The sequence below is a fragment of the Nannospalax galili genome, unplaced genomic scaffold (genome assembly GCF_000622305.1).
Source record: "Nannospalax galili isolate Female #2095 unplaced genomic scaffold, S.galili_v1.0 scaffold169, whole genome shotgun sequence".
NCBI lineage: Eukaryota > Metazoa > Chordata > Mammalia > Rodentia > Spalacidae > Nannospalax > Nannospalax galili.
This window is the reverse complement of record NW_008360327.1, coordinates 2,661,104-2,682,644: the sequence shown is the minus strand read 5'-3', so window position 1 is coordinate 2,682,644 and position 21,541 is coordinate 2,661,104. Positions and strand designations below refer to the sequence as shown.

At 46.4% G+C, this 21,541-nt stretch overlaps 1 protein-coding gene across 2 annotated transcripts in view; it reads right to left on the bottom strand.

Moving 5' to 3' along the window:
- The window catches only part of St8sia5 (ST8 alpha-N-acetyl-neuraminide alpha-2,8-sialyltransferase 5), a 69,903-nt gene that overhangs the window by 22,399 nt on the left and 25,963 nt on the right, over window positions 1-21,541 (bottom strand). The window contains exons 2-3 of one of the 2 annotated variants that reach the window (XM_008825904.1): window positions 20,230-20,337; window positions 3,057-3,149 (exon numbers count right to left, since the gene is read on the bottom strand). In XM_008825904.1, the coding sequence (XP_008824126.1) occupies window positions 3,057-3,149; window positions 20,230-20,337 (201 nt within the window). The remainder of the gene's footprint in view (window positions 1-3,056; window positions 3,150-20,229; window positions 20,338-21,541) is intronic. The other variant, XM_008825905.1, reaches the window with a different exon arrangement.

The window sequence follows — 21,541 nt, the reverse complement described above, 5'->3', positions numbered from 1 at the left end:
TGACTGAAATCCTTATAAGGAGATGGGACACAAGACACAGGCTGAGGGGCAGCCATGTGAGGACACAGTGAGAGGATGGCCATGATCAAATGGAAGAGAGGCCTTGGGAGAAACCAGCCCTGCAACACTGTTCTCAAGCTGCCTGCCTCTAGAACTGCGAGGAAATAAATGACCTGATCTGGGGCCAGGGTGACAGCTCAGTGGTTAAAGCACTTGCCACATAAGCGTGAGGACTGGAGTTCAGATCCCCAGAACTGAGGTAAAATGTCAGGTGGCAGCAAAGCAGAGACAGGGATCTCCACAGCAAGCTGGCTAGTAAAACTAGCCCTGTCGGCAACTCTGGGTTTAATTGAGAGACCCTGCCTCAATTAATAAGGTAGAAGAGGGATGGAAATGATTCTTGACATCAACCTCAGTCCTCTACATACATACATACACACACACACACACACACACACACACACGCATGCATGCATATGCACACACATAAAAAAGAAGAAAGAAAGAGAGAGAGAGAGAAAGAAAGAAAGAAAGAAAGAAAGAAAGAAAGAAAGAAAGAAAGAAAGATCTGACCATGGAATGTTGTGGTGGAAGGTCTAGAAAACTGACATAGGGACCACCACCACCATAAAGAAAATCTGTAGCTTGAGGAATGAGCAATTATCCTGAAAGTTTACAGGTTCCTCAGCACTTCCTTTCCAGACCTTGAAGTACCCATGAAGAAATCATATATTCTAATTTTTAAGATTAACTATTTTTCCTTTGAAAACTCTGAGGAAAACTGTTGATAAGGGTTCTCTACAATCTCAGCTAAACATGTAAAGGCCTGAAATATTTGGATTCTAAGGAAAGACAAGCATGGACCTTTGGCTCATTAATTTAATACCTAGCTGAGGTCTGGGTGGGCTTTATCACTTAATTCCTCAGGAGCATTCCCTAATACCAATCAGAACTCCTATGTCCTATGGGCCCTTAGAAAAAGACTTGGTGCAGACATAGGCACATTGCTCCCTCCCTCACATTCTGGCCTACAAGCTGCTCTGGTCCTTTGGAGCCAGGACCCAGCAGGCTCTCTCCTGGCTCAAGGCCTCATACAATTGTTCCATTTTGGGATCTTCCTGACCTAGTTAACACCTGTCACCTTGCAAAGCAGAACTCTAACCACACTTTTTCTGTGATCCCTTGTCTGGCATCATCCAACCTAGGTCAAGCTCCCCATCACCTTTGTCTCCTTAGAATTACTCATGTCTGTTTCCCCCACTGGGCTACAGGCTCCCTGAGGGGTGGGACCACAGTGGTGTATGCTCAGGTCAGGGTAAGTTGGACCATATGGGAGGTAGGTTGTGTTCATCTCTAGGGAGATTGCATAGACTACTGATCCATACAGGGACATAATCAACACAGTTAATCAAGCTAGATGTGTGACCTTACTCTTGGGGCTCTCCAGAAGCTGCTAAGCTTATGAATCTGCTATAGTTTAGATCTTAAATGTCTCCTAAAGGCTTATGTGTTGAAAGATGGTTTCCAGAGTGGTGCTATTTGGAGGTTGTGGAGCCTTTTAGAGGTAAGGTCTAGTGGGAGATCTCCAGGTCATTGAGGTATGCTCTTGAAGAAGCTAAACCTGGTCTCTTCCTCTTTCTTTTTTATGCATCCTGGTCATGAAAAGAACAGCTTTGTTCCACACTACCTATCATGGCATGCTGCCTCTACATAGGCCCAGAAGCAATGGGGCCAACTGACCATCGATTGAAGCCTCCAAAACTATAAGCCAAAAGAAACCTTTTCTCCCTGTAAGTTCATTATCTCAGTCTCTATAGTGATGGAAAATGTGTGTGATAACCCAGAAGAACGGCCCTTGCCAATTCCAGAAAAAAAGAAAGGGGTGGAGGGAGAGAGAAAGCAGAGCACTAGCACCCACTGAGTACCTATCCTGCGTGCCACTATGCCACCACCCTAGTCAGCACTTACTGTCCACTTTGCAACTATTTCCACAAGTATGCAGCAACCCCTATAGATAGGTAATGCTGTCTCCATTTTATAAGTTAGGAAAGGCTCAGAAAAATTAAGCAATGTATGTAATAATCAGAGCTGTTAAAGTCTAGCTTTGGGTCTCAGGTCTGCCTGAGACCAAGGCCCACACTTTCTCCCATACCATCTGGCATCACATTAGCCAAGGCTTTTGGCTGCCATGGGCAGAGGTCCCTGGGGTTAAGCCAGGGGGCCATAAGTCCATACAAGAAGCACTCAGCATTACTTCTGAGTAAATTATAGTTTGTCTACATCTAATTGCTTCCACATAAAGACAGATCCTGACGTGATTAATATAATCCAAATTCCTCTGAGTAAGACTAATGAATTCACAGCAGCCACAGCAAAAGAGGGAAGACTCAGGTGGGCACAGACACTGAGAGGTTCAGCTTTTCCCACCACAGGCTGTAAGGTGATGAGATGTTGGATGGAAGGAGTAGGCAGTGTTCTGCCATTTGTATAAAAAAATGTATTTAAAGAATCTCCACATACAGATGTTTGTTGTGCACCAACACACTGTGGAAGGGATACACAAGGGCACACTGGACCTTCAAGAATGAGAACTCAGTGTCTGTGAGAAGGGGATGCTTCATCACCTACTCTTGTACAGTACTTCAATACTGTAGCATTTAAGTAGTTAACAAATCAAAACTTGCAATGAAAAGAAAACTGTAAAAGGCAACAGCAAGAGGGAAATGCTCAACCCTGTGGTACAAAGTACTGAATTTCAGGTCAGATGCTCCCATGCCTCTTGGATTTCGACTCAAAGGAAGCCCAGTGATAACAATCAAGGAGACTGGTAACTGAGCCAGGGCTTTAACACCCTATCAGCAGAGGTGACCTTGCAAACTTGGCCTTTTATCATAAAATAGTTTCTAGGGCTTTCTGATGCCAGAAAAAGATCTAATTTCCATTCCACAAGGTCTACCTTGTGTTTCTTGCTTCTTTTGGTACTGAGGTCTGTCCCACTCCATCCCACCTCCACATGCACTTGAACTTGCACCCCCGCCCAGCCCAGCCACACTCACATGGACAGCACCTTCACCTCCAGGATCTCGTGCCTCAGCTCCAGGCATCGCGTGGAGTTATATTCTAAAGGCCCCTTGTAAAATTCAAAGTACCTGAGAACCAACAGGAACAGAGGTTACACAAAGAAGCACACCAGAAGCAGACAAAGTTTTCCAAGGCCTGCTAAGGGTCCTTGTTAAAAGGAGTCTGTCTGTCCTAGTTGAACAAAGAAAGCAAACCAGCCCACCCTAGCAGAGGACCCAACGGGGGGCTCTAGGTGGGAGCATCCCAGTGCCCTGGAACTGCAAACATTTATAGGAGCAAAGCCCACTTCAGCCAACATTGAAAGTGAGTGGCTATGAGGGAGAAGCCAGTTATGTGCACTGTGATCAGATAAAGCTAGAGACTGGAGGCATCCAGCAGCCACCCCGAGAGGCAAGTAGTGAGTCAGCCCACCTTTCCTGCTCTTTTTTCCTTTCTCTCACTCTTGGGACAACGTCCTACAACACAACCACAGGCACAACTGAGCCTACTGTTTCTTCCATTTACAAAGCATTTCCATTTCCATCAGCTCCCTTGCTCATGTTCACACTGTGCTGTCAGTGAGACAAGTCTGCTCTTGCCCCCTTCTGCATACCAGAACAGCTGGTGTGCCCCACAGACCAAGAATAAGGAGCCACCTCCCTGAGCATAAGCCAGGTGATCTTCCCTGGTAGTTTCTCCCCTTTCAGAGGTGGTTCTGCATCTGGGGTACTAGAGGCCAGGACAGCCTCAACCAGGTGTGGTGGCACACGCCTTTAATTCCAACACTTGGGAAACAGAGACAAGTGGATCTCTATGAGTTCAAGGCCAGCTTGGTCTACAAAGTGAGTTCCAGGCCAGCCAGGGCTACATAGAGAGACCCTAAAAACTACAGGGCATGTCACACTAAATGTTGGGTCACTATCCTCATGACATGTAGCCCTCAAGAACTAGAAGTGAGAGAGGCATCCTAAGGCCATTAGAGAGCCAGGACCAATGACTGGAAACACAGGCATTCCTGGAGCATGCCTCAGGAGCTCCCCACCATGACTGCAGTCATTGCACGTGTGCCCTTACTGTCCACACAGTAACACACGCACAGAGGCTGAAGCACGGCTGGGGATACAGCTCAGTGGTAGAATGCTTGCCTAGCATTCACAAAGCCACAAAAAGAGACCAAAAAATGTTCTATACAACAAATTGGCTCCTATTTCCAAACTAAATTACCTCCTAATCCACATGTCATGAAAGAATTTAGGGGGAGTTCATGAGAACTAGAAATGGAGGGTCCCTGAAATATCAAACTCACCCTCTTTCCCTTTTGTTTTGGAACTATTTAACTTCAACATCCAGGTCAAAGGCTCACATTTTGGGGAATGCTTCTGTGACCCCCCTACTCCAGACTCCTTCACACTATCTTTTTTGGGGGGTGGTCTTTTTGAGACAGGGTCTCCCTGTAGCTCCAGCTGTCCTGGAACTCACTATGTAGACCAGGCTGGCCTTGAACCCACAAGAGATCCGCCTGCCTCTGCTTCCTGAGTGCTGGGAATAAAGGCGTGTGCCACCATGCCCGGCATCACACTGTCTCTTAATTAAAGCAAATAACATTGTATTGTGAGTCTGATTATGTTCTTGTTATCTCTCTATCTCCTGCACTACAGAAGCAGGCAAGCCAAAGACTACATTTCCCAGACTCTTTTGCTGCTAGGGCTCTGGGTACAATTTAGGTTCAACCAATCAGAAACATTCGAATGAGACTGATTCCAAGTTGCTACCTAAGAAAGATGGCAAGGTGTAAGGCCTGGCTTCACAGGTGCAGAACAGGCAGAAGTGGCATGGTTCTTGGAAACTTCAGGCATGATAGCACCTTCATGATTACATCAGAGCAGCAGCCCCATTTCACAATGCCTTTACTCAGCAACCTCAGTTTTCTCAAAGATCCTGAACTATCTGTGTCTTTAATAAATCCCTTTCTCCTTTAGTTAGCTGACTAAGATTCTGTTATCTGCAACTAAGAACCTAAGAAGAAGGGGTCAGCCTGGGGCCACCATACAAGCCCATGACCTTGGCTCTAACTCATGTAGTTTTCCAGTCACATAACGGAAAGTAAGATCTGGTGTCTTATCACAAACGGTTTCATTTGCAACCAGAGCCCTGTCACTAAGCCTTTGGAACCTTGGGTTGAGCAAAGTCATGATCCCAGGCTGCTGCTAAGAAAAGTTCCAGATGCAAATGTTGTTGAGATAATTAGAAGCTTAGAGTCCCTCCGGGAGCTGGAGACTTACAGACATACCTCCAGTGTCTACAAGCCATCTGGGTCACTTCCCTATGTCTCCTCTCTCCTCCTGGTTTAAAATAGGGCAGCATCTTCCCTCTGACCAGTCAGCTTTTCATTTCCTCCACCTAGGCAGCCTTCCTTGCCTCTTCCAGCCTCTGCTTGGTCCTCCTTTCTTCTGAATCCCCATTATCACTCATACACCCAACCAGGCAACTGAACAATTCTAAACAGTTTTATGCTGTGTCTCTAGGGGCTTTTAGGTTTAGAGGTTTCCAAAACAGGGCTCCCACTTCCTTATTATCCACTGCTGTGATCTAAGTGTCTGTGTCCCTCCCAAACACATCTGTTGAAATCCTAATCCCTGAGATGATGGGAATTAGGAAGTGAGTCCTTTCAGAGGAGTTGGGGACAGAGCCCTTATAAAAGAGCCCTTATAAAGGCAACCTGAGAGACCAGGAGTGATGGTGCATGCCTTTAATCCCAGCACTTGGGAGGCAGAGAGGTAAGTGGATCTTTGTGAGTTCGAGACCAGCCGGTCTACATAGCAAGCTCCAGGCCAGCTGGGCTACAGGGAGACCCTGTCTCAAAAATACAAAAAATAAAATAAAGTAAAATAAAATAATAAAGGCAGCCTGAGAAAGACCTATGTTCCTTTTATTGCATGCAGATATGGGGAGAAGGTACTGTCTATGAACCAGGAAGCAGACTTCCATTGAATTACAGACTTCCAGTCAAATTTCCAGGAATAAATTTCTATTGCTTATAAACCACATAGTCTATGTATTCTGTTATAGCATCCTGAATGCACTACGGCAGCCACTTCCAGTAGGTCACCTCTTGTCTTAGCCTCCAGAGAAGTGCAGAAGCAGCAGAGTGAAGATACCAGTGGGCATTTCCAGGAAAGCATTAACACACCAACAGTGGGAGAAGGCTCACTCCCTGTTCCTGCCACTGAGGGACAAGTGCTGCCACAAGGAGACCCAGAGGGTAAGAAACTTCCTTCTTGCCCCTCAGTTGGTTGATGGCAGAGCTGAGTCAGGAATGAATAACACAGGAAGTTTCTCTACCATCTGTTCCAGTGATGCTGCCTTCTGCTGAGCTTATAACACCTCCTTCCGCCTATCTGTGAATAAAGCCCATGCCAAGTCCTTCCTGAGTGTAGGATGTCCTTGATCACCCTGTCTGTGCTGCAGACTAGAGCTAAAGACAAAAATAAAAAAAGATGGAGGAGGAGGAGGAGGAGGAGGAGGAGGAGGAGGAAGAGGAAGTATTTCTGTTGGGTATGGTGGTACATGCCTTTAAATCTAGCATTCAGGAGGCAGAGGCAGAGAGATCTCTGTGAGTTCAAGGCCAGCCTGGTCTATAGTGAGTTTCAGACCAGCTAGGGCTACAGGAGACCCTGTGAAAGAAGAAAGAAAGAAAGAAGAAAGAAAGAAAGAAAGAAAGAAAGAAAGAAAGAAAGAAAGAAAGGAAGGAAAGGAAGGAAGGAAGGAAGGAAGGAAGGAAGGAAGGAAGGAGGGAAAGAAGAAAGAAAGAAAGAAAGAAAGAAAGAAAGAAGGAAAGAAAGAATGAATGAAAGAAAGAAAGAAAGAAAGAAAGAGAAAAGAGGGAAGGAAGGAAGGAAGGAAGGAAAGAAGGAAGGAAAGAAAATAAGAAAAATTACTTCTGAGACCTTGGCCCTTGGGCCCTGCCCACCTACAGGGACTGCCCCTCCCCGGGTTCCTAGAGATGGTGACATACCAGTCCAGAAGTGCTTCCCTGATGCCATTCAACCAAAACAGTTATTCTCAGACCCCTTGTCCTTTAGGCTTCCATACTCTGTTCTTTCCTTCCTTGCTTCAACCACCCCAGGGGCAGGAATAGGCAACCCAGGACAGCCACTATGCCTTAAAACCTAAATAAAATATTGAACCAAGCCAATCCTGAACCTTGAAACCCAGCCTTGACAGTTCCTGCTCTGGAAGGTACTTGCTGACACTGCCCAGGTACCTCTGCTGCCTCCAGGGGATTCCCATTAGCCCTGCATGATGGACTGTGCCTCCACTCTCCAGGAACCTGTGAGTATAAATCCTTTCCCTACTGCCAATCTGTATCTTACTGTAATTCTAGGCCCCTGAAAACACCCTTGGCCAAATCATCCAAACTGCTCTATGCCTGGATCTGAAGCCTCAATTTTGCTGCCAGGAAAAGGGAGCTAACAACCCTTGCTTCCTTCTCCATCTTTCCTGGGCTTTGCTTTTGGAGGAATGTACTGCTCCAGCTTGGTCTCTATTGATGATACATTTGAGGACCCAACAACCACAAGAAGCACTGCCACACTGGGACCTCAAAGACTACCTGTGTGAGGAAGTCCAAGGGATGCAACTGGAGGAAGCTGCACAAATTGTGAGTGGTCTGGATCTGGGCCATTCTGCAGACATCCACCAAAGGGATGCTCACATAGTTTTATGTAATGACATGGGAGGATGCCCATTGACAGCGTCAATGCAAAATGCAAGAGATAGAACTAGGATCTCCAGAAGGAATCAGGCATGCACACGACAGGGCCTGGGAAAAGGAAACTGTGATGATATGTTAATGGAGCCTCTGGAAGGCATGCCACAGGGTGGTTTTGAAAGTACTTTTCCATGTTGTTTCCTATAATGGAGTTATGATTCCTTTACTATTGAAATCACCGGCAAATGCTCTTTGCTTTCAAGTCTTGGCTCTCCCTACAAATACCTCCAGCTTCACCTTTGCCTGAGGCATCTGACAGAAGCATCTCCAACATTCTCAGACTCCCCAGGCTTTGTAAGCAAGTCACCTGCTCTTCTTTCTATTCTGGAAAGACTATCCCTACCCAGGTCAGAGAGGAGGGACCTGGCACCACACCTGGCACCTACAGGTATAAATAGCCAGAGAGCAGTTTCAGAAGCCCAATTCCTCTCCAATGACATTTGGCTTCCAACAGTCAAATCCAATGCTGGCCCTAGACTTCATCTATCCTGTCCCTGTCCTTATGCCCCCAGGGACTGTTGGGGTAGGGCTGGCCAACCCCAGCTGCCTGGTCAGCAGGGGACAACCTCCACTAACAGAGTAGACAAATGCAGAAGACCTAGTTGTGGGGTGGGGAATCCCTGGTGTAGCTTCCTTCCTCTCATTTATATGCAGGCTCCAGCTTTGCAAGCTGAGGCTCCTCTCAGCAGGTCAGGGGCTGGTTAGCAAGTAGCCTGCTCTGGGCCACTAAACTGTTCTCACCAGTCCATGCCCATGAGCCTATTCACAGAGGCTCTGCTACTTAAACCTCTCCAGTCTCTCCAGAGCTGCATCCTGTTCCTTGGAGGCCACAAAACTCCAGGTCCTGGTGACCACCAGCTGGTTTGAGATGAGGCCCTTTATTTTGCTTTCTAATCATATCCTAGTCCATTCCAGACAACAGTGGTATCCAAGAGGTCCCTGTACTATTCAAGAGCACATCTGGTAGACTTAACCACCTGCCAGGGGCAGAAACAAGGGAACCCCAGGGTCTGGTCAAACCTGGAGCACAGTCTCAGAGAACTTCAGTACGCGGTTTGCTCTATCTTAGTAGGAACAACACTAGTCCATATGGCACCTGTGTGTAAACTAGGAAAAAACACCCCTTAGCCCTGATTAATTAAGTCACATGACCTGGTAGAATGAGAGTGAGCTGGATTTCAGCCCCACCTGATTCCCTGACTGGGTATCTTTATGCAGTGCCCATCTTGCTCAATCATGTGAGTCAGTCTGATCCTAGCCCCTTGAACTGTCTCACTTAATCCTCCTAACAGCCCAATGAGACATGCACTATTTCCACCATTTTATACTTGAAATTCAGACTGCAATCAGCAAGGGAACTTGCCCAAGGTCATCCAGCTAGTAAGTTGCACGGAAAAAGAAACCTTGGGCTTTCCAGTGCCCAGAACCTAGGATCTTCATCACTTCAGTGCCCTCCTTTCCCCAAATCTGACAGCCATGGTTTGGGAGATTTCTCAGTCAGCAGCCCCCTCCCCTCCCTAGGGTGACAGCCCTTCAGCAAGCTCAGTGCTATTTGTAGCACAAGAACAGCTGCTGTCTGGAGCCAGCACACACCCCATCAGCAAACACACAGACAAGCACTAGGGCTGCAGAGGGGTGGAGGGCTCCCGACTGCCAGCCACCACAGGCCTCAACTGCCAGGAGGAGGCACTGCAGGAGCAGCAGATCAGGCTAAATTGTGTGTGCTTATCAATGTGGGACTTTTCCTGCTGGTGGGATGAAATTTCCCTATCTTACCTAGAAACCACCAGAAATAAAAGGTCTAAAAGCTAAAAAGCAGTCAGGCCTGGTGGCACAAGTCTGTGATCCCATATAACAGGGAGGCTGAGGCAGGAGGATTACAAGTTCAAGGCCCTCTTGAGCTACAGAGTGACTCTAAAGCCAGCCTGGGAACTTGGTAAAATCCTACATCAAAATTGAAAAAAATTTTAAAATAGAAAAAGAAAGCCAGGTAAGGTGGTACACACCTTTAACTCCAGTACAGAGAGGTAGGTGGATCTTTGTGAGCTCAAGACCAGCTGGTCTACATAGCAAGTTCCAGGCCAGCTGGGCTACAGGGAAACCCTATCTCAAAAAGACAAAAAACAAAATAAAATAAAGTAAAATAAAATAAAATAAAGGTAGCCTGAGAAAGACCTCTGTCCTTCTACAGCATGCAGATATGGGGAGAAGGTACTGTCTATGAACAAGGAAGCAGCATTCTACTGAATTATAGACTTCCAGTCAAATTTCCAGGAATAAATTTCTATTGCTTATAAACCACGTAGTCTATGTATTCTGTTATAGCATCCTGAATGCACTACGGCAGCCACTTCCAGTAGGTCACCTCTTGTCTTAGCCTCCAGAGAAGTGCAGAAGCAGCAGAGTGAAGATACCAGTGGGCATTTCCAGGAAAGCATTAACACACCAACAGTGGGAGAAGGCTCACTCCCTGTTCCTGCCACTGAGGGACAAGTGCTGCCAGTGGATGCCACAGGGAGACCCGGGGAGTGAGAAACTTGCTTCTTGTCCCTTGGTTGGTTGATGGCAGAGATCAAGGCCAGCTTGGTCTACATAGCAAGTTCCAGGCCAGCTGTGGCTACAGGGAGACCCTGTCTCAAAAAAGAAGAAAAAATAAATGAACAATAGAAAAAGAAGGCTGAGAATATAGCTTAGTGACAGAGTAGATGCCTACCATGTGCAAGGCCTCATATTCAATCCCCAATACTGCAAAAATTAATAAGTTAATAGTAAATTAAATAAAGGCTTTTAAAAAACCCTTGCTACTTTGAATGCAACCCCAAGTAGTCCTGTGGTTAATCAATTCTACCACACAACTCCCCAAAGTCTGGACTGTTGAAGTCTGGGTAGATCAGGGACAAAGGGACATGTGGAGACTTCGTCTTCCCTTTCCCAGCCACAGGACCTCAATCTGGTGGCCAGCACATTCCTTATAAGGTAACCTTTTCTAGACCAGTCCATGGAACCCTGGAAACCCACCAGATGAAACTTAGTCCAAGGACAAGAACTGCAAACAGAAAGTAGAGTAGAAGACTGGAGAGGTCTGAAAGTCAGTGGGTCAGGGAATGCATCTCTGGATGGCGAACATGGAGAGGGATGCTGTACTAGGCAGATGAACAGCAAGTAAACACACGTGCTACTCTGAGGACAGCAAAAGCTGGCCAGCGGCAGGCACAGCAGCTGCAGCTGCAGCAGCAGCAGCAGCAGCAGGGTAACTGGAGAGGGTGGTGGGGGTCAGAGAGGTTGGGCTCCTGGGCCATCCAGCAAGACAGGTTCACATAGCATTTAAGCAGAGGCTACCAAATCTGATTTTAAAGTTCCCTCTGGCTGCTGAAGGGATTATGACAGAAAGAGAAAAAACTCCTGCGGTGTAAGGAGATGGTGCACTGCACCAAGAGGTGGGAAGCAGGTAGAGAGAAGGAGACAGACCCAAGCAGTAGTGCAGAGATGTGCTGATAGCTAAGCTAAAGCAAGTGAAAGAGTGAAATCTACAATAACTTTCAGAATGTCAGCTAAAACAAAGGATTGTGTGATGGATCCATAAAGGGGCCTGAAGAAAACAGGTTTGAGTGTGAACGGCAAGGTGGGAAGTTCGCTGTGACCTTCAGCCATCATATAGAAGTAACAAGTAAGAGTCAGATACACATAGAGGATGCCCACAGCAGAAGGCAAAATACATGCTCCAGACTCAAAGAACAAAGGACTCTGTGAGCTCAGAGAGAGAAAGGGCAGACAAAATTTAAAAAGAGAGCCAAGGACAGGCCTGAGGTCCGCCCTGACATTCAAGTGGTAGCAGAACAGACTGAGAAGAAAGATGTGCAAGAAAGAGGAAAGCCAGGATATGGAGCCCGGAGACAGAAAGCTCAGAGGAAAAGAAGAAGGGAAAGCACCTCTAAACTGGCCGCTCAAAGGTTACAAGTGATTTTGACAATAGCAGATAACATTCCATATCATGGATTGAGGCAAGACTGGAGGTGGGAGATACTGGTGATGGTTATCATGAAATGTTGATAAGTGGAGCTGGGGGAGTATGGGAGACTGGGCTCCAGGGCAGGGGAGGGGTTAGAATGAGGTGTGTTCTAACACATCAAGGACAGCTGGGGGAGGAATGGATGGACTATAAATGTTCTGTGAAGCACCAAGATCCCAGCTGAGCACCTTTTCCAAGTGCCTGGTATGAAGCTCTTAGTGACAGTGAGCAAGAAGAAGTGCAGAACAGAGGAAGGAGAGAAGAATGGGTGACGGTGGCTAAGGGACAGAATGCATGGTGCTGGGGTGTAGGGTCACCCTACAGAGGAGATTGTTACTGAATCAGTCCCATTTTGCATGATACACAACAGAATAGTCACTGAAAGAATGAGTTTTGTAAAAGAGAGTTTTTTCACAAGGTAGTTAAGGGGAAGATGTGAAGATGGGAGACCTAAGTGTCAAGTCTGTCTCTCCAAGGGTAGGCTTGGGGAAAACTGAGATAAAGAAGCAGGGTAGGCTGAAGTATGAGGAGAGGTGATTGGAGGGGCAGTGAGTAGCGATCTGCACACCTGTAATCCATCTTCATGACCCTTCATAGGGCGCATGTATAGAAAATGGTGGTGTTAACATGATCTGAGGGTGGAATTTGGGCTTTCTGACATCAAAAGATCAACCATTAGACACGTGTGCAGGCTGCAGTGGAAACCCGGTAGTTTTTGACAAAAGCAGCCTTCAAGTCCCTGAAAAGTAACCTAGACAACCGTTATCAACATGGCCCACACATTAGCGGTGTCAGTGACAGCAAAGCTAGTGGGAGACTAATAATATATCACTTGGCTGCAGACCTCCAAAATTAGTGATTTTTAAAATCAACTAAAAGCAAGTAAAGCTAGAGGACTTATTCAGGCTTTTCTTCCGTTTCAAGGAGACACAGCCCAGATTGGGGGCGGGGTACCTCCCCAAGACAATTCCCTGGGTCAGGGGCAAAAGTGGACCAGGCCCTGCCTAGAATACCCATTCAGGAGTCCCCAGCAATGCCTGGGTGAGGTAGAGCAACCACGATAACCTCACCTGTGTGAGGTAGTTTAGCCTTGGACCTCCTTTGTATCAACTAGACAGCTGAGTTAATGTCCCCGGTTCACAGATGAAGAAACTGAGGTACAGAAAGTTCAAGTGAAGAGAGAGAGAGAGAGAGAGAGAGAGAGAGAGAGAGAGAGAGTTCACATAAGCTCAGGAGACTACTGAGATTCAGTTATGGCCCCCAAATCTCAGGGATTGGACACCCATACGGAAATAACATCTGAGAAGACTGCTGGCACGGCTCCCACTTCATCTGCCTGAAGCAAGATACTGTCAGGCTGTGGGAGGAAAGGGGGGAAGCCAAAGCCATCATATTTACTTTGCTTGTGTTTTCACAGTACCCAGCCCAGAACATTCTGTCAGACCTGACTCTCCAAATTCTTCTTGGATGGAGTCCAAGAATTTTGTCTCTCTTTTTTCTCTCTTTGCTTTTCTAAAGAAGTGAAAATTTACCAGAAAGGCTTACACTAAGCTAGTCTACAACCCAAAACTGACCTGAAGGCAGGCATACCTCACACAAGGAAGAATTTAAGGGAAGGCAGGTGGGCTGGTCTGTCAGAAAGAGGACTGCCAAAGTTCAACCTCACTGCCACACCCAAAATTCCACCATAGACATGGGATTATACCAAGATGTAGAAACCTAAGGAGCAGGCAGAGGCAGGCATTTTCCATAACAATCAAGAAAGCGCTAAGCTCAGGGGTCAGGGAGTCATGAAGAAATTCCCATTTCTAAAGTAGAGTGAGCAAAAAGGAAGATATAGAAGACAAAAGTGGGAATGAGCTGGGGAAGGGAGAGAACAAAACTAAAGATCGCTGCAGCAGAAGCCAACAGCACAGCTTTCATAAAATTCTGGGAGGAAATATGCATAGAAGTGATCTACTTCAATCCACATGGCCTTTTTATTCTGGCCCAACAGCAAGGAGCTGAGGGCAGGAACAGAAGGTCTGAGAGGACATGGGAAGGAAAGTGAGCAGCACTCGTTCCATCATGGTGCACTGTTCACAGCCCTCAAAGAATTCCTCTCACACTACCCACAAGAGCTGAAGTTCCAGAGTGGCAGTATGTAGGCGTGCTCCACCTCTACCACCCACCACTCAGAAGTGACTCAGTTTCCTCATCTGTAACATGAGGTAGTAATAGAACCTATCTCAAAGGTCTGAGGGTGAGAATTAAGTGCAATGATTCACAGAATGAGGCCAGTAAACGCCTGGCATACAACCACACTCAGTGATGCCAGGATATAGGCACAGCCCTCCAGATCCAAGTCAAGTTTCACCCCCTCAGGGAAGCTCCTCTGACTTCCACGCTAAGCTCCTAGATCACTCACCATCTGCATCACACAATTACCTAATTACACACTATCTTGGAACAATTAAGGAACAAGTCACATAATAACAAAGTACAGAACTAAATTCAATCAAGCTCCTTCCAGCCATAAAATATGACAGTTCCACCCCCACACTGTACAGGACTTGCTAGACACACACACATGGCAAAGCTCAGCCTTGGCCCCTACATTTGCTTGCTTCTCTCCTGTCATTGATTTGGGTTTCTGTTTTCTACTGTGGTAGGGGCAACCCTCCACTCTCCAACCCAGAAGCCACTAAGCCAGGGAGAGTGATGGCCTAGCCTAACCAGCTCTGCTTTAGACCTCAGACAGAAATCTATCTTCCAGTCACCTTTCCTCTCCTCCTCTTGCCATTCCAAGCCAGTGGTTAGACTAGTGGGCCAAAGTTGCACGCATAGGTACCAACCCAAGTCTCCATGAAGAGAGGCTCTTTAGGATTGGGGGTACTTGATTACCTGATCAAACACAGAAACATATATGCACACTTGTTAGACAGTTCTGTATGTGCAATGGTAGAAACTTCTCCCAGGGAAGAGATATCTTACAGAAGGCAGAATTAAAGGGAAGTCAGGTAGGCTGGACTATCAGAGAGATCCAAGAAGAAAAGGTAGAGGGACATCCTAGGAGGCACATAGGATCAGGATATAGAATAGGGTGCAGCTACAGCACTGAATGAAGCCCTATGTGCTGTGGTTCTGGGCCAGGCTGTCAGTTCTGGATGCTGGACAGCACCTGGGAAGGGGAGGAAGCCTCCTACCTCAGATGCTCTCAACCCCCTGTGACTGGGAAATTTTTGCCTAAGATAGTATGAGGCAGTAAATGCAGTACTGCCCACCCTGTAAGACCCAGGCCACCAAGGAGACAGCTGCTTCCCCAGAGCAGTTGCTAGGCAGACTAGAGGAGCTAAGACACATAGCTGGTCAAAGAGGATAAGGACACTCCCCTACCTCTTAGAACTGTCATGTACCACCCCCTAGGCCTGGGATTCCTTGGTCAATTACCACAGACCTCTATATCCCATCTTCATTGAATCATCTCTGATTTTTACACACTCTCCCCCAACTTCCAGTCTCTCCTTTTCTACCCAGGATCCCAGAACCCTTGGGCCATCCAGCTGTCTGCTCTTTCCAAGAAAGAATCCTTTGATAATTCTGAACAGTGAGTGAGTTAGTTCATGACTCTTAAGTGTTTCTCCTTCCTGGGGAAAACTTTCAAAGCTGGCATCAGGAGACAAGGTTGAACCCAAAAGGCAGATCTGGAAACATGGAAATTGAAGTTTGCTTTCTTACCAACAACCTCTCCTAGTTTCTGCTTAGCTCACCCTCTTAATGGTTAGCAATGGCAGATGCTAACTGGGTGCTGAGGACTAGAAGACAAAGAATCACAGTCTCTGTGGAACTAAGGAGAAGGAAACACGAACTCATAATCTGAACACAAGAACTGTCTTCAAATACTCTCCTACTTGTTCTAAGTATTCAACATTTGCTGGCTAAAAATTATTCCTAGCTGCTCATTAAAGCAGTTCGCCCAAGGATGCTTATTGGACAATACTTGGTAGACCCGACTTCAACTTCATAAAGCTAATGTATATTATATAACATGCCAATGTATTTTATATAAGATGCACTTTCCAGTTAGGCCTGATTTTCCCTAGTATATGCTCAACAAGAAGCTCTGATGGTAGCCTTGATGAGTACTATCAGTCAGGGTTTGTTTCGTGGTTCTGTTTGGATGGTTTGGACTGGCTCCTTCTCCTTGCGGCGCCTGTTTGAGCAAAGGGTCTATGAATCAGTTGCTGGTTTGCCCCTCTTTATGCTCCAGTTATATTTGGTACCTCCTGACTTCCTTTCCAATCTTGTTAATAATAAATGCTAACAGGTTGTGCCACACTTCCATATACCACATACTATAGATAGCAAAATATGCTGTGTACTGAATTATTCAGTGGGTGAATAATACCGCAAAGAGCATTCTGTATCCCAGATGCCAAGTTGCATGACGTATGACATCTGTCCTTGTTAAGTCCTCCCTGGGGCTGCAAATGTGCAGCCATGAACTATCTAGCTCATTGTAAAGAAGACCCAAACTAAAAAAAAAAAAAAGAAGGCCCAAACTGCTTGCTCATCCAGGTGAAAAATCTCCCATGTGTGTCTGGGTTCTGTTCACATTAATCATTCTTTCCCACACATAGAAACGATACATATTGCAGTCTCACACATGCAGTTGCTTTGTGGGCCAACTAGAAAATGAGAATTTGAAACTGGAATTGTCCCAGGGAAATTTGGGGTGTGTGGTCAAGACCTTTATTCTGTGACCAAGGGAATTCTTGGTGAATTGGTAGGTCTCCAAAAGGAACTCATTTCAGCTGGTAATGACATCAGATAAAGGACCTCTGAATCCCAAAAGTAAACTGATAGACTCAAGCAAGGTCTCTACCCCACAGAGATCCCAGCTGATCAGAAAGAGGAGGCTTGTCTGAGTTGCCAGGAGGAAGAGAGAAAAATGAAGAGCAAGGGAAGGAGAAAGAAAAGAGGACCAGGAAAGGTGGCAGGAAGGAAGAGAGAGGTAGAGAAGAAAAAGGGCAAGGGGTGGGGAGGAGAGGGAGAAGAAGAAGATGCTGGCAGTTAGGAAACAGGGACAGTTCCCACACTTTTGTTCAAACTTTGAAAAAATAAAGATGTGGCTACAGTGTCAGCAAGCAGAAGTCCTAAGGCGGGCAGAGTGGTCTGAGGGGGTAGCATGGCTATACACCATGATCAGGTCCCCAGGGTTCAATTCTGGGACCACAGTTCTCTAGCAAATGGGTAGCAGGAGTTATGTCCAGTTGGGTAGGACCCTGGGATGTCAAGGGATGGTGAATGGTTAATAGTTTTTAAAAATATATACTATTTTGACTAATTCTTTGAGAATTTCATACATGCATGCAATGTATTTTGATCATATTCACTCCCTTCTCCTCTTACAAACTTCTCCTGGGTCTATTGCACACTCCCACACCCCCTTCCAACTTCATTTCCTTTTATTTTTTATGTCCCACAGAGTCTAATTAGTGCTGCCCATATGTGCATAGGTATGGGCCATCCACCAGAGCTTGGTTGCCCTACAAGGGACCACATCTCAGCTAGGGGTGGGAGCTCATAAGCCCCTCCCCAACTCTGTGCTGGAATGGTGTCTGGTTTGATCTTTGCAGGTCTTAGGCAGGCAAACACAGCTGCTGAGACTTTGCAACAGTCCTGTCATGTCTAGGGAGACACTGTTTCATCCCAGTCCCCACTCCCTCAACCTCTTGCTCTTACAATCTTTCTGCTCCCTCTTCCATGATGTTCCCTGAGCCCTGGGGAGAAGGTATGTGATACAGATGCCCCATTTATGGCTGAGCAGTCCACAGACAGTTATTCACACTCTGACCAGTAGTGAATTTCTGTGTTAACTGCTATCCACTGCATAAAGAAGCTTGCTAATCTATGGTAAAGATACACGTCTTCTTCTTCTTCTTCCTTTTTTTTTTTCCCAAGTGGCCTGGAACTCACTATGTCAACCAGGCTGGCCTTCATTGCACAGAGATCTAAAGGTGTGCACCAAAATGCCCAGACACTTTATTTATTTTTATTTAATGTGTATATGAGTGTTATGCCTGCATGTAGGTAAGTGCATCCATGTCATGCAATGCCCAGAGAGGACAGAAGAGGCTGTTGGATCCCCTGGAACTGGAGTTACAGACAGTTGTTAGCTGCCATGTTGCTGCTGAGAATCAAACCCAGGTCTTCTGCAAGAACAGTCAGTGTTCTTAACCGCTGAGCCATCTCTCCAGCCCCAAGATGTATACGTCTTTAGAGAGCAGTTTGATACTATTTCCATTTAGCAAAATAATAGTAATAGGCTCATCCCTAGAGGCTATGAGCTCCCTACCCATGGGTTCTTGGCCAGATTCGGAGTACCAGATATTCATTTCCATGAACAGTTAATCTTTAAAAAAATTGTTATAATTTATTTATTTTTATTTTATGTATATGAGTGTTTTGCCTGCATGTGTGTAAGTGTACCATATGTGTGCAGTGCCCATGGAGGCCAGATGAGGGCGTCGGATCCCCTGGAACTGTAGTTATAGATGGTAGTTAGCCACCACGTGGGTGCTAGCAACTGAATCCAGGTCCTCTGAAAAAGCAGCCAGTGCTCTTAACTGCTGAGCCATCTTTCCAGCTCCTGAATCAATTGTGAATTGAGAAACACTCAAGAGTATTAAAGCAAACCTCTGGGTGTGTCTGTGAGGTCATTTCCAGAAAAAATAAGATCATGAGGACTCTGACCTAATGAGTGGTTTCATCCAATCGTGAATTCAAAATTTGAATAGAAGATTGAGAAGGTAGTGGAACTGTGGAAGGCAGGGACCTGGTCAGAGGAAGTAGAACACTGGGGGTGTGTCCTTGGGGGCTCTACCCTGCCTGACTCTTTCCTGTTACTGTTCTGCTTTTCCTGCCCACTATGATAAGAGGTGCTTGGCCAAGCTCTCCCCACCATGATAAACTGGAACCTCTGAATGAATGAATGAATGAATGAATCTTTCCTAAGCTATTTCCATCAGATATTAGTCACAGTGATGATCAAATTAATGAATTATACAGTGGCTTCAGCCACTGACTGGGAACATCTGTCCAGAAACACCCTTCCTAGGGCTTATCCATCCTACTCAGACAAAGCCTTTCAAGTATATGTCTCTTCCAAATGGTTCCTCAGGGAGATGGATACCTGCTCATTTACCTAAACTACCTCCCATCTGGGTGAGCAGAACATGGCAAACCCCCAACCAACATAAGCAGCTCAAGATTTGAAAGACAACTGTGGACCACTCATTGTCCCATGACATCCCAAGGTCCTGCACAGCTGGCCATGGCTCCTTCTGCCCAGTGCAGGAAGAACTCCAGTCCCAAGAAGACACCACTGGATACCTGAGGCCTGACTGTGCATGTGCACTGCTCTGTGGACATCTGCCTACCTGATTTCTGACATTGTAGCTATGTCTTTACTTTTTCAAAGATTTGAACAAAAGCATGCTTATCAGGGTCCCTGCAAAGCACATCACTTCTCCTCTGTAAGGTAAAGTCCATGTTTAGGATCAAAATTAACTGCAAAGAAAGCTCAGGCCTTTTCCCAGGGAAGTAGATCTGAGAGTTAGTCTTTACTTAGAAATACAAAAAAAAAAAAAATCAAAAAACAATACAGCTTAATCAGCCCCTGGAAACTATCACCTGGCAGGTTTGAACCACACAGAGCTCCAAGCAGAGAAAGCTCTGCCCACAAAAATTCCCCACAATTCCTCCCTGTGAGGAATGTGTTCACCTAAGAATATTGCATGTTCATCCATTCAACAGACATCTCGAATTCCTACTCCTGAGTAGGACACCCTTAGTTACTGACTTTAGCTTCGAATGTTGCAACACATTAAAAGGAAATAACCACACAATGGTATGACTGTCACAGCACAGTGCTGTCCTGAAGGAAGTGGTTCTACCCCAGAAAAGTGTAGCTTCTGTATCTGGGCAGCAGACTTCAGAAAAGTGGGGAAGTATTGCCCAATACCCATCCCCTGATGTCATACACACACACACACACACACACACACACACACACACACCCATCTCAGCCTGAAATCCCTGCTCTGCAACACAGCTTTTGCTCCCACCCACTAGCAGAGGCTGAAACCCAAAGCCCCCATCCTACCCTACCCAAAAGGGTCAATGAATCTCCACTTTGTTGGGGTTTGGCCTTATCCCTCAGCCCTCATATCCACTCAACCCCCAGGTAAAGGAGACAGGCGAAATCCCCAAATGCAGCAAGCTGTGAGCCACAGGACCAAGGAACTCCTCTTTTGAGGCAGCCCTAGGGGTGGGCAACAGAGGAGGGACAGCATAGAGCCCTCAAGTTTGGGCTTTACCCTCCCCCACCATTCACTGGGGTCTGTACCTGGAGCTGGAGTCACTGCTGTTCTGTACTGGTAGGCCGTCACTGGCATTAAAGAGCCCCGTCCAATTGGCCAGCTGGTCGCCCCTCTGCCAACCAAACTGGAGGCCTCTGGCAAGAAAATGAGGTAGTGATATACATGCTTTTATTGTGTTAAGCCAGTCTACCAGGAGCCACATTCTGTCATTGTGCCCATGTGACACCCCTGCGTGGTCATGTGCTTAAAGGAGATGATGATGATGACTCCAACCACAAGAATGGTAGTGGTAAGCCATGGCCCTCTGTGGCATCTTTACTCTCCTGCATCCATCCGTCACTTCTTTTACACAGGACTGAAAGCACACTCTTTACAGGCAGGGAAACTGAGGCTTAGTAGGACTGAGGTCATAGGACTCTTGTACATCCTTTCTAGCACCCTTCTTCAATTCCTGCTTCTAGGGATAAAAGGATTCTATGTCCAGCACTATGCCCTCCTTGGAGGCCAGACACATTTAGAAGATTTTAATCTGCCATATAAGAATCCCACTTCTGATTTAAGATGATAGATTTTGCTCGTTTGTACCCACTCCCTCCCCAAACTTGATGCAAATAACAGCAAAGCAATAAATATAAGAATGTTAGCATGGAGAGGAGGTAACAGAAGGGACAAGTCAACAAGCAGGCAGGTAACTGGCTTAGGCCAGAGAGAGCAGAATTCTGATAATCTACAAGAAGCAAATCCATTCTCAAGACACGATTCCTGAAAGCTTAGGAATGGGAGGGACCACTGCAGGCAGGCATGTGAGATGGTGGACTGTGTTGTTTATATAAGGAGCAGTTAGACACCCTCCCCCTACACTTGTGTATATGCAACCCCACACACACCCCAGGTCCCCTTCCTACCCACCTCAGAGACAGCAGAAGCTGTCTGGAGAAGCTGACCCAGGGGGGTTCTGAACTGTTCCCATGGGCAGACACCACACTGAAAGCAGCCAGGGCCCTACAGCTCTGACAGTGTATCCAGTTTCCAAGCATAGCCTTGCACATGATAACCTTCAGAGATGTGGCTTTCTGGGGAGAAAGTGACCATCTCAAAGAAATGACCAGGAAGAAAAGGGCTGGAACACACTGGAGCACCCTGGGACAAGCTTTCTCCAGCTGGCACTGTGGACACCTGGGGCTGGAGAGCCCCTAGTGGGACTGTCCTGTGCTGCATACATTCCCAAGTCTGTCGGCAGCACTTAGCATCCAACTTTCCTGTTGTGATGATCAAAAATGTCTCTAGCTGTCAAATGGCTCCTGGCAGTCAAATCACCCCTATTGAGAACCATTGTTA